This window comes from Trichechus manatus, unplaced genomic scaffold (assembly GCF_000243295.1).
Source record: "Trichechus manatus latirostris isolate Lorelei unplaced genomic scaffold, TriManLat1.0 scaffold00219, whole genome shotgun sequence".
NCBI lineage: Eukaryota > Metazoa > Chordata > Mammalia > Sirenia > Trichechidae > Trichechus > Trichechus manatus.
Window position 1 is genome coordinate 1333914 of NW_004444155.1, and position 13238 is coordinate 1347151.

Consider the following 13238-nt stretch of genomic DNA (forward strand, 5'->3'; position numbering starts at 1 on the left):
ACACACACACACACACACACACACACACACACACACCTCTTTTAGCCCTATCTCACACCCACGTTCACATTTTTCTGGAAAAAAGTATGATTTAATCATTCACCTGAAAAAAATATACATACCTATGTATATGTATATATGTATATTACAGCTTTGCAGTGATACTTTTTCCAGCTTCTGTAAGTCCTATCAAAGATTTTCTAGAAAGTGTAGAAATATCAGCCCAGACATCTCTTTACATTTTTATATGTAAAAGCACTTTGTAGGCTATGAAACTCCATGCTATTATTACAATAGGTAAAGGCAGGGTACACAGCATAATGATCACTTTGGGAGGAAAGTGTGTGATAGGGAGGCAAAAAGTGTTTTCTTCAAGCATGATGCCATCTGGTGATTGTAGACAGGGAAGCAAACAATAAGCAAAAACCTTATCTATCTACCCATCTATCTTTCTCTCTATACCTTTAAGTAAATGCTATGAATAGAAATAAGAGTGGTGCAAGGACCTGGAGAGTGTGGAGGTGGAGGTTTAGGCAGCTGGGGTCTGTGAGAGCCTCCCTGGGGCAGTGACAGATGAGCAGAAACCTTAGTGAGGTGAGGAAGTGGGTCGTGATTTGAAAGAAAATTCATCTGGGAAGAAGGAAGAGCAAGTGCACATGCTCTCAGGGAAAATGAATTTTCAGAGCAGGCCAGTGAGACTAGAGTGGAGGATGAAGGGGGCTTTGGGAGAAGGTGAGCTTGGGCCAGTAGGCAGAGTCCAAATCATGCAGGGCCTCTTAGGATTTTAAAAGATCTGATTTTACTCTGAGGGGAATGGGAAGCCATTTGAGAGTTTAAGCTAACTAGGGGAATAATATAAGATTTGTCTACACATATTTTCTACACAGCAGCCAGAATGACATTTTTGAAACTTAAGAATAGAAGCCGGGAGACCAGGTGGAAGATTGTTGCAGTAAACCCATTAGAAGGTGACATTGGCTACAACTAGGGCAGTGTTTCTCAACCAGGGATGATTTTGCCCACCCCGCAGGAGACATCTGGCAACATCTGGAGTTATCTTTGATTGTCACAACTGGGGCATGCTACTGCCATCTAGTGGGTACAGGCCAGAGATGGAGCTAAACACCCTATAATCCACAGGACAGCCCCCACAACTAAGACTTATCGGGCCCAAAATGTCAATAGTGCTGATGTTGAGAAACCCTTGAACTAAAGTGATAGCAAGGGAGGTGGTTAGAATTGGCCAAGTTCAGGTTAGGTTTTAAAGATAGAGTCCACAAGATTAGCTAATGTTTCAAAAGTGGAAGGAGAGAGAGAGAGAGAGGTGCTGCTTTAAACTTTAGACATCTGAAGTTTGAGACTCTATTTGATATCTAGGGAAGGTGTTGGGTGAAGAACTAAATATTGTATACTTACCCAGGTCACCTGGTGGCGTGTGATTAAGAGCTTGGCTGTTAACCAAGAGGGTTGGTAGTTCGAATACCAGCTGCTCCTTGGAAACCTTTTGGGGCAGTTCTACCCTGTCCTGTAGGGTCACTATGAGTCGGAATTGACTTGAGGGCAACGGGTTTGGTTTTTTTGGTTTTATCTGGAGTTCAAGGCAGAGGGTGAGGCTCAAGGGGCGTAGGAAGGGCTGATAAGCTCATCTAGGGAGTGAATGCAGCAACAGAAGAGAAAAAGGCTAGGACTGAGCCTAGAGACATTGTAGTATTCAGAGGTCGGGAAGGCAGTGGAGATTAGAAGGGGGTGGGAGAAAAACCAGGATAGAGTGTTGTTTTGCAAGAAAGTGAAGAAAGTGTTCAAGAAGCAAGGAATGGTTAACTGAGTTAAATGCTGCTGAAAGGTCAGGATGAAGGTCACTGACAAGCAGTCCAAGTGGAGTGGTGAGGTGGAGTGGATTAAAGGGTGTGTGGGAGGTGACAAAAGAGCAGTGAGAAGGCAATGAGGATGGCTGACCCTTTAAAGACTTGTTCTAAAGGGGAGCAAAGAAATGATGTGGTAGCTGAAAAGAGACTAGGGATCAACCGAGTTTTTTTTTTTTTTTTTTTTTTTTTTAAAACAAAACACCCAGATCCCTGGGTGGTGCAAACGGTATGTGCCCGACTACTAACCAAAATGTTGGTGGTTCAAACCCACCTACTGGCACCTCAAAAGAAAGGTCTGGTGATCTTCCATGAAGATTACAGCCAAGAAAATCCCATGGAGCTTAGTTCTACTCTGTAACACGTGAGATTGCCATGAGTTGGAACGAATTCAATAGCAACGAGTTTATGTATGCTATGGGAATGATTGCTCCTGCAATAATCCCCTCATTCTCCTGCCTTCTAGGAATCTGAGTAGAAGAGTAGGAATGAAGGAAGGGCAGGAGGACCCTTTTGGGAGTGGTGGATAAGTTCATTATCTTAATTGTGGTGATGGCTTCATGAGCATATACATATGTCAAAACTTATCAACTTGTTGTTAGGTGTGGTTGAGTGGGTTCCCACTCATAGCGACCCTGTGTACAACAGAATGAAACACTGCCCGGTCCTGCGCCATCCTGACAATCGTTACGCTTGAGCCCATTGTTGCAGCCACTGTGTCAATCTATCTCGTTGAGGGTCTTCTTCTTTTTCACTGACCCTCTACTGTACCACACATGATGTCCTTCTCCAGGGACTGATCCCTCCTGATAACATGTCCAAAGTATGTGAGACGTAGTCTCACCCTCCTTGCTTATAAGGAGCAACTAGTACACTTTAAATATGTGCAGTTTATTGTATGTGATTATAAGTCAATAAAACTTTTTTAAAAAGCACACACAAAACGATGAAGTTGAAAGACATCTGCTAGCATTCCCTAATAAACCCGTATTCTGGTGAGATGATTCGTCGAGACTCAAAAGATCTTAAGGCTGGAAGTCCCTTTGGACGGCCCGGCCCCTCCCCACTTTCTCCAGGCAAGGCTTCCCTATTCGCCCCACCCCAACCCCTGGGACTCCGGTCCAGGTGGCGGGAGAAGGACAGCATGGGCCAGTCACTGCTCGACCAGTGATGGGCCTTCACGATTCCAGAGTTGGGCAGAGAGAGCAGTCAGCCTGGTGAACCACCAATACCTGCTTTTTCGATGAAGCCGCCACACCAACTGAGCGTCGCCCCGGAGTGATAATCAGCTTCGGATCGGAAAGCAGACAAGAGAATAGAAGGAAATACTTGAAGACTGCTCCTCTCAGTCCCTATTTGACTGAGTGAGCGAATGAGAGCCAAAGAGGTCACATGCTGAATTGAGCGTGAAGCGATTGTCCACCTTCGGTGTTTTTGCAGAGGAAAGATGGGTGGGGTGGCGGAAGAGAAGACAAGGGGCGGGCGGGCCGGCCACACTCAAGCTCTGTAGAGTTTTAAACCGGCCCCTTCACTCAACGGTTTTAGTTCCAAGTCGACCCACTAAAGGTACGGCCAACAGCGGACGGAACAAGAAAGAACTACATTTCCTAGCAGGCCGCGGGCGCCGGCCGCGCTTCCTGACGAACGCAGAGCCGCCCTGGAGCTCAGTGTGCAGGCGGACGGACACATGGAGCCCGTGGGCCGGTGGCGGAACCTTCCTAGCGGGCCTAGCCTAAAGCACTTGACCGACCCCTCTTACGGGATCCCGCGGGAACAGCAAAAGCCAGCGTTGCAGGAGCTGACGCGGGCACATGTTGAGTCTTTCAACTACGCGGTGCGAGAAGGACTCAGCCTCGCAGTGCAGGTGAGCACGGCGCCCTCCCGAGTTCCCTTCAGCGCTCGCTTCCCCCGGCGCCGTTTTCCGCCACGAGATGAAGCTAGAGGCGGGCGGAGAAGAGGGGCCGGCGGGGCTGAGGAGGGAGGCGAGTCGGCGGAGTGGTGGCCGAGGCCCGGGGGCTGGCAGGCGGAGGGCCGGGAGCGCGGGGTGGGGATGGGTGAGTGAGGCGCGAGGTCTGGATGGGGAGGGTCGAGAGCGTTGGGGGCGGGCCGGGACAGCGGTGCGTGGGAGATGGCTGGGAGGTCACCACTTAATCCCAAATACTGAACTCCTTGATCGTGCTACGTTTAAGTTCCCCGGGGAACGCCAGAGAGCAAAACAATGTAAAACGGCACGCGGTTCTTTGCCTCGTGAGACTTGGAGCCGTGTCGAGTAGGGGAAGATGTATTCGTGATTTCCGGATTTATATGGGATTGCGAACTGTGATGTTTTGAAAGACAAATTGTGGGTGTTGTCAGAGTGAGGAAGTGACCCGTTTGGGGTGTGCTTCCCAACCATTCACAACGCTGACTTCTTTGTTACTTGAAGACTTACCTCCAAAGGTTTCGAATTAGTCGTAATGTGAAGTATAAGGTCATCTTCCAGTTTTTTCCTTAGAACTTTAAAGAGAAACTACTGGGCACCTGCTCGAATTAGGCAGGTGTTGAGGAAGATATAAGTGAGTCATAAAGGCAAGATTTCTTACAATGTGTCCAAGAAAGTAGGACATACTTTTGAGTAGAAAAGTGTAGTAAGTGTAAAAAGAGTAATAGCTTTTTTAGGTAGCATATGCGTCACCAGAGTTCAGGTGAGGATGGTGAGGGAAGAAGGTCTCCTTTAATTACCGTTCCAGTGTCTCCAGGCCCTAGGTCCCATAATGGTGAGGAGGAGGCAGTATGGTGTGAGTGCTGAGTATCACGGGGTGGAAGAAGGTGCCAATATTCTTGAGAACCGGCTCTGGCAAGGGGTTTTGTAAGGAACTGTGGGCAGCATAGGAGGTGCAGCTAATCCACCTGTTTGAGTTTAAAGGAAGAGGAGAATGCATCCTTCCAGGGAAGTGAAGGAGCAGAGCCACGTACTCAGGGGACACTGAGCAGGTTGGATTTGTGTTGTCAGAAAAAGGGATGGAGAGAATGTGGAGGTCTTTGATTGCCAGTCTCTTGATACTTGAACTCTATTCTGCAGATAATGTGGCAACCATTGAGGTTTCTTTGAAGATTAGTGCTCCTTAACCTTTTTGAGGAAGTCAAAATTGATGGGAAATACTTCTGTCATGTCTGAAGTCTTACTGTATCCTGTCTGTGAGAAAATTATGTATCTAGTTAACAAGTAGTAGTCTGTGGGTGGCGCAAATGGTTAAGCACTCAACTACTAGCTGAGAAAACCACCCAGAGGCCCCTGGGAAGACAGTCCTGGCCATCTGCTTCTGAAAGGACCAAACCAAAAAAAAAAAAAAAAAACACATTGCTGTCAAGTCGACTCTGAAAACCCTATGGAGCAGTTCTACTCTGTACTTGTAGGGTCGCCATGAGTCAGAATTGACAGTTTTATTCCGTTTCTCAGAAGTACATTCCTCACTTCTGTGAGTCAGAGAACTGATGATCTGTCACATTCATCTTTTCAGCAGCATCAGTTGTGGCTTGAGAAAGTGAATCTTCTATTCTCCTTTTTTTAAACAATCTACCCTTAAGTATGAAATATATTACAAAATTGAGAATAAAATATTCTAAAATAACAGCAGCCTTAGATAAAACTTAAAAATTTAGGAAAGGTTTCAAAATTTTTAAATAGACAACAAAAATGTACTAGTATTTCCAAGTAGGCACAGGATCATTCATAATTTCAAAACAACAATTTTTTGAATGGTAATGAAGATGCAGAGATTATTGCAAGTATAGCCCAAGATAACTAGTAAGAGCATGGTAACTTGAGTTAATCTCTAAAAATGCACATATTTATACCTTAAAGTCTTTACCTTAGAAAATTTTAGAAATAAGAATACACAGACATTCCACTAACTGCTAGAGTGGTGACATCGTTACACATCATGTAGCCTCTGGAAAACTCCACTGTGCTTGCATGAGAATGAGAGTGAAAAAGAAATAATGTCATAGTATTACTATGAAAATAGCTTTGACCTCATGGACCACCCTGAAAGGGTCAGACTACATTTTGAAATCTACTGGTATAGAGAATAAAAAAAAAAACAAAAAACCCATTGCCGTCGAGTCAATTCTGACTCATAGCAACCCTATAGGACAGAGTAGAACTGCCCCATTGGGTTTCCAAGGAGCGGCTGGTGGATTCGAAGTACCGACCTTTTTGGTTAGCAGCCGTAGCTCACCGTAGCTCTTAGCCACTGCACTATTCAGGGCTCCAGTATAGAGAATACGTGGTTGGTTTTGTGACAATGTTAGGAGGTGGGTGAAGTGATAGAAATAGAGGCTCACAAGTTAGGGGACTTGTTTTGGGGGAAAGAAGATGTTTGGTTTATGTATGTGTTTGAAGTGATAGTAGAAAGGGTTAGACGTTAATATGGTTGGAGATTTAGAGTTGATCCTTAGGACTTAAAAAATAATGATAAAATGGAAGTTGTCTTTGATTATAAATAGTCTTTCAGGGAAATGAAGCATAAAGAGCATTGGCCAGTATTGGGTTGAGCTTTACAGTAAATTTCCAGGGAATGAGAAGGGGTGGAAAAGGCAAGAAAGAAACCATCTGAGAGTTTTAAGTGAGCCAGGAATATCAAGTGTTTTAGATGGGTTGAGGGTCGGAGAATGAAGACCATGATGTATATGAGAAGGGCTGGCACCCAATGTCTGTTGGCTCCTTGAGAATAGATAGTGATTGTATCTTAATTGGGCCCTGGTGGTGCAGTGGTTAAGAGCTCGGCTGCTAACCAAAAGGTGAGCAGTTTGAATCCACCAGCTGCTCCTTGGAAACCCTATGGAGCAGTTCTACTTTGTCCTGTGAGGTTGCTATGAGTCGTAATTGACTTGACGGCAACGGGTTAATGGGTATCTTAATTATTCTTGTATCTCCACATCTAGTATAGCATCTCACACTTCGTGACTGGTAAATTGCACTCACTTGAGGGTGGAGGACCTCATTCATATTCTTGGCTTAATTTTCAGCATTTTCATTATTCTGACATTAAGGCCAAGAAGTTGTTCATACTTAATAGAGTAAAAGTAAAAGTTAGAGTAAAAGTTGTGAACTGAATCTTAACCTGAACCAGTCTCTGCCAAGTGGATGGAATACGTGGATTGTTGTGTGCCGTAAAGTCGATTCCGACTGATAGCTACCCTATATGACAGAGTAGAACTGCCCCGTAGGGTTTTCTAGGTTGTAATCTTGACGAGAACAGATTGCCAGGTCTTTTCTCCCCCCTTTCAGTTAGCAGCTGAGTGCTTAGCCATTGCATCACCAGGGCTCCTTATAAATGGATTAAACCCACTGCTGCTGAGGTGATTCTGACTCATAGTGACGCTGTAGTGTTACCTTATTTTCTAGAGGATTTACCATCACGTGATATCAATGTATATGTGTTTTACTATCTGTATCTTTCCCACTAGGAGCTCCACAAGGACAGGAGAGTTCTGTTCACAGCTGTGTCCCTAGAGTCTAACTAATATAGTATCTGACGTATAGTGGGCCCTCAAAACAAAAAACAAAAACCTGAGTTATGCATGATACTTTTGGATACTTAGTGAGGTTATGAGTAGATAGGCTGTAGCCTTTTTAGACGTGTCATATTGGCATTAAAGGCATCAATGCTTGTAGAACACATGGGATTTGAAAGAGTCTTAGAGAGAAAATGCCTTGGAAATGTAAGTAATTAATCATGTGAATTGTATTTCAGGCTATACCTCCCTTTGAATTTGCTTTTAAAGATGAGCGTATCTCTCTTACCATTGTGGATGCTGTCATCAGCTCACCCACAGTTCCCAAAGGGAGCATCTGCAAAGAGCTCAAAGTTTACCCAGCAGAATGCCGGGGCCGGAAGAGTACTTACCGGGGAAAGCTGACAGTGAGTACAAGTGACAGAGTATATGGCTCTCACACTGCACTTCTTTGATACAAGGCTGTGTGTTAGTCATCTAGTGCTGCTGTAACAAAAATACCACCAGTGGATGGCTTTACAAAGAGAAGTTTATTCTCTCACAGTCCAGTAGGCTCGAGGTCCAAATTCAGGGCACTGGCTCCAGGGGAAGACTTTCTGTGTCAGCTCTGGAGGAAGGTCCTTGTCATCAATCTTCCCTTGGTCTGGGAGCATCTCAGCACAGGAACCTTGGGTCCAAAGAAAGCACTCTGCTCCCAGCGCTGCTTTCTTGGTGGTATGAGGTCCCCCTGTCTCTGCTTGCTTCCCTGTCCTTTTATCTCATGTAAGATAAAAGGTGGTGCAGGCCACACTCCAAGGAAACTCTCTTTACATTGGATCAGGGATCTGATCTTAGTAAAGGTGTTACAGTCTCATCCTAATCCTCTTTAACGTAAAATTACAGTCACAAAATGGAGGACAACCACACAATACTGGGAATCATGGCCCAGCCAAATTGATACACACATTTTTGGGGGACATAATTCAATCCATGATAGGCTGGTACCCAATAAAGTTTATACCTGAATTCTTTTTGCTTGGTACTACTATCTAGGAGATCCCATCTTCTAAACTTAAAGCATTTACAGTTCTTTTTTTCTCTTTATTTTAAAATTCTGATTTATTCTTGAAGATCCAAATATTTTCTTTCGTTAAATAAATTTTTCTCCCTCTTGTTTTCATTTAGGCTGATATCAGCTGGGCAGTGAATGGAATCTCAAAAGGAATCATTAAACAGTTTCTTGGCTATGTTCCTATCATGGTGAAGTCCAAGGTTTGCAACTTACACAGCCTTCCTCCCAAAGCCCTCATTGAGCACCATGAGGAAGCAGAGGTAATTGCAGGGATCCAGCAGGGAGCCATGTGACAGAATAGAAAAGCCCTGGTTTGGGAGTGAGAAGACATGAAGCTTGTCGGTGGTTGTCACTTTTTCTTCTTCTGCTTCAGTTTCTGGATAGGTAAAACGGGGCAGACGTATAGGGCTCGTGATGAGGATCAAATGAGAGAGAGTATGAAAAAGAGGTTCTATAATTAGAAAAGATTGTTATGAGGGAATTATTGATAGGTTTTCCCTAATTTTCTGAGTGATAAAAACGCTTGTCTAAAATGTCTGCTCTGTTGCCAGTAAGATTCAGTGAGCATATTAAATAATTTATATACCATACCTTTCCTTCAGCATTTCTTTCATCTGTGTTAGGTGTCCTTGCAGTATTGAGTAGAAGTAATGAAGATGCACAGACTATGCTTCCAGCCAGGAGACCATGTTATACAGTGGGAAAGGGGCTTCGGGGTCAGATCTGGGTTGGAATCCCTGCTGCTCCACTTACCAGTTGTGTGGTTTTTGGAAGTTTAATCTCCCTGAGCCTCAGTTTCCTCCTGTGAAATTGGGAATAATGTCACTATTCCACTCATTGCTCGGGGGTTAACTATAATGCTCACCTATTGGGGCGCCTAGAGCGATGCGTCTGCTTCATAGTAGGCAGCCCAGGAATAGTAGTTGTGCTCGTTGCAGACATGTAGTCATGGCTGGAAGTATGAGAACTATTTCCCTGTTTAGTTAATTCAGATTGCTTGTTTATAGAGTTTTCATATACAATCAAAAGTTTTTAAAGTTGTTTGGGGAACCATATTTGTCTGGAAGAAAAATGATTAGACTTTAGATTTTTCTCTTGAGTATTTCTTTAAATGTCATTTGAAAACTGAAGCCATTTTAGGGGGCAGAAAGGTACCTTAGGCCAAGCCTGTCTAGTGAAGTACCCTAATTTATTTCCATACCTCTTTCCCATGTACATTAAAAAAAAAAAGTTGCTGTTGAGTCAGTGCCAACTCATGGCAACCCCCTGTGTTAACAGAGTAGAACTGCTCCATATGGTTTTCTTGGCAATAATTTTTATGGAAGCAGATCGCCAGGCCTTTCTTCTGCAGCTCCGCTGGATGGCTTCAGGCTGCCAACCTTTAGGTTAGTAGTCAAGCACAAATCTTTTTCACCACTCAGGGATCTTTCTGTGTCCGTAGAACCTTCTTAATGTGCTTGAGGAGACTGTTAATTCACACACGGAGAGAATCTGTTTTCAAGGGATCGGAAGCAGATTGCCACATGTTGGCTGGTGGGTTCCGACCGAAGCGCTTTTGCCACTGCACCACCAGGGCTCCTTCTTTCAAGGGATCAGTAGTCCCTTTTACTGTGTGTCCTTCTGCATGTCGTGCTACATCTGACTAGGAATAAGATTAATGTTTATAGTTAGTAATATATCTTTATTTTCCCTTATTAACAAACTTTAATTCATCTCTTTGGCAGGAAATGGGAGGCTATTTTATAATCAATGGCATTGAAAAAGTCATCCGAATGTTGATTATGCCTCGGAGAAATTTCCCCATTGCAATGATAAGACCAAAATGGAAAAGTAGAGGGCCTGGCTATACTCAGTATGGTAAGTTCTAGTGATTACTGGAATATTCTTCTAGAAAATTTCAAAAACCATTTTTGAAAAGTGTTTTTTTTTTTGAAGATGTTACTTTTCCATAATATATAATTTTTTGTTTTTGGTTTTCTATTAAGCATTTCTGTGTTAAGGTTTCGTAGAAGCCTACTTTCTATTATCTTCATTTTTTCAGAAAGAGCACATGTATTTACGTTACTGCCTATGAAGATGAAGGCTGGCCTGACTTGGCCAGAGGTGGGCGTGGGCCCCAGAAGTCTTCTGGTTCAGGCTGTCATGGCATTCGCCTGGGGTCCCTGCTGGCAGCCCCCTGGCCTCTGTTGGAGCACTCATTGTGACAGTGCCTGCCTTCACAAGACAGCATGCTGCATTCTTTGGCAACCCCTACAATTAAATGATTTATCCTTTAACAGTTAAGCTAAAAAAGTTACTCACTCTTTTCCATCAGTTAATGCAGCACATCTTAGTAGTCTTTGTTTGAAGCTGAAATAAACCTGAAATCTAAAATTCAGCTTTTCTCCATTTGAACTGTGATCAAGCCACCATCTCTTCACCAGACTCCACAAGGTGCTGGGGATGCCAAGTGCTATATGACCAGGCTTTGCAGGGTGCTAGGGCTGTAGAGCCCTGGTAGCACAGTGGTTAAGAGCTACGGCTGCTAACCAAAAGGTCGGCAGTTCACATCCACCAGCTGCTCCTTATAAGCCTGTGGGGCAGTTCTGCCCTGTCCTATAGGGTTGCCATGAGTCGGAATCAACTGGACAGCATCAGGTTTGTTTTTTTATTTTTAGGGATACAGAGTGCTGTGAGATGTGGTCTCTGCTCTTGAGGGAAGCTTTGAAGTCTGGTTTATTTCATAGCTTCAGTTACTTTATGTCCATGGTTCTCAGCTGAGGATGTTTTTGCCCCGTGGAACATTTGGCAGTGCCTGGACTTGTTTTTGGTTGCCAGTCTTGCTAAACTTAACTTAGTGATTTGACTCTGTCTTAGTTATCTAGTGCTGCTACAACAGAAATACCACAAGTGGATGGTTTTGATGAAGATAAGTTTATTTCCTCATAGTCAAAGTAGGCTAAAAGTCCAAACTAAGGGTGTCAGCTCCAGGGGAAGTCTTTCACTGTTGGCCTTCTCATCAATGTTCCCCCGGACTGGGAGCTTCTTTGCACAGGGACCCTGGTCCAAAGGACGTGCTCTGCTCATGGCACTGCTTTCTTGATGGTATGAGGTCCCCTGTCTCACTGCTCACGTCTGTCTTTTATATCTCAAGAGATTGCCTCAGGATACACTCCAATCTTGTAGATCCAGTCCTGCCTTACTAACACAACTGCCACCCGTCTTCCCTCATTAACATCATAGAGGCAGGATTTACAACATATAGGAAAATCATATAGTACCAGGAATCATGGCCCAGCCAAACTGATACACACATTTTTGGGGGGGAACACAATTCAATCCATGACAGACTCTATTCCTAAAAGGGTAAAATAATTCAGAGAAAATAGTGATTGAAGCAGTGATATTATTACTGAGTTTCTGACGTTATGCTCTTATTTGTTTAAATAGGAGTTTCAATGCACTGTGTGAGGGAAGAGCACTCCGCTGTCAATATGAACCTTCACTACTTGGAAAATGGCACAGTTATGTTGAACTTTATTTACCGGAAAGAACTGTTTTTCCTTCCTTTGGGATTTGCACTTAGGGTATGATCTAAGGAATATGCTTTTTTTGTTGTGAAGAGATTGTTTTTGGAGGTAGAATCCTGTGTATACTGGATGGGCTTTCCTTACTAAAGTATGTGTCATACTAGCTGTCTACTGCTCTGGAACAAATGACCTCAAAACAGCCATAAACATTATCTCATAGTTTCTGTGGGTCAGGAATTTGGGGATGCCTTGGCTGGGTGGTTCTGGCTTGGGGTCTCATGAGGTTGCTGTGTGATGTCAGTAGGGGCTGCAGTCATTTTGAAGGCTTAACCAGGGCTGGAAGATCCACCTCCAAGGTGGTTCACTCACATGGTTGGCAAGTCAGTGCTGACTATTGGAGGGAGATCTCAGTTCCCCTTCACATGGGCCTTTCCACATGCTGCTCGAGTCTGTCTTTCCTTAGACAGTTGTCTGAGAGAACAAGGCAGCGGCTGCAATGCCCTTTATGACCTATCCTTGGAAGTCTCTCATCGTCCTTTTTGCCATATTCTCTTGGTCACACAGGCCAGCCCTGATGGATTGTGGGAGGAAACCATGCAAGGTTGTGAATACCAGGGTGGGGATCACTGGGGGCCGCCTTGATGTCTGACCTTCACACCAGTGGTGCTTTACTTTGGAGAGTTCACTTCGAGTCAGCAGTAGTGGAGTGCTAATTTTTCTTGGGTATTTAAAAAAAAAAAACAAAAACAGAAAATAGAGGAGAGAAATGTTCCTAAATGAATGAAATGGTTTGCTTATTGTTAATGAACGACTAAAAAGAAACCTTTTTTTTCCCTACCCTAGGCACTTGTCAGTTTTTCTGATTATCAGATTTTTCAGGAGCTCATCAGAGGAAAAGAAGATGACTCTTTCTTTAGGAACTCCGTTTCCCAGATGTTAAGGATGGTAACAGAAGAAGGCTGTTCCACACAAAAGCAGGTCCTTAACTATCTAGGTGAATGCTTCAGAGTAAAGCTCAGTCTCCCTGAATGGTGCCCCAGTGAACAAGCGGCAGAGTTTCTATTTGAGTATGTGTGCTGTTTTTGCCTGAACTCTTTTCGGGGGCTGAGGGGTGCTGTGGTTGTTTGTATTGGTTACAGTTAGGAAAGTCTGACAATCAGAATGAACCTTGGGGTAGAATTCTGATCCTGGTCACTAGGGGCCTGCTTTGTTTTTGTGGCCATCCTAATTTTACAGTTAGGGAAGTCTGACAATCAGAATGAACCTTGGGGTGGAATTCGGATCCTGGTCGCTGGGGGCCTGCTTTGTTTTTGTGGC

General features: G+C 44.0%; 1 protein-coding gene and 1 long non-coding RNA gene across 5 annotated transcripts in view; one reads left to right on the forward strand and one right to left on the reverse strand.

Moving 5' to 3' along the window:
- Positions 1 to 3294, reverse strand: part of LOC111822855 (uncharacterized) — an 82469-nt gene extending 79175 nt beyond the window's left edge. For both annotated transcript variants that reach the window (XR_002825954.1, XR_002825953.1), the window contains exon 1: positions 3095 to 3294. This is a non-coding gene — a long non-coding RNA (uncharacterized LOC111822855). The remainder of the gene's footprint in view (positions 1 to 3094) is intronic.
- A 174-nt stretch (positions 3295 to 3468) lies between these two features.
- The window catches only part of POLR1B (RNA polymerase I subunit B), a 35888-nt gene continuing 26118 nt past the window's right edge, over positions 3469 to 13238 (forward strand). The window contains exons 1-6 of one of the 3 annotated variants that reach the window (XM_004388857.3): positions 3469 to 3726; positions 7601 to 7768; positions 8526 to 8672; positions 10137 to 10269; positions 11842 to 11978; positions 12765 to 12988. In XM_004388857.3, coding sequence (XP_004388914.1) covers positions 3550 to 3726; positions 7601 to 7768; positions 8526 to 8672; positions 10137 to 10269; positions 11842 to 11978; positions 12765 to 12988 — 986 coding nt within the window. In that variant the 5' untranslated portion in view covers positions 3469 to 3549. The remainder of the gene's footprint in view (positions 3727 to 7600; positions 7769 to 8525; positions 8673 to 10136; positions 10270 to 11841; positions 11979 to 12764; positions 12989 to 13238) is intronic. The other 2 variants (XM_023742813.1, XM_004388858.2) reach the window with 2 other exon arrangements.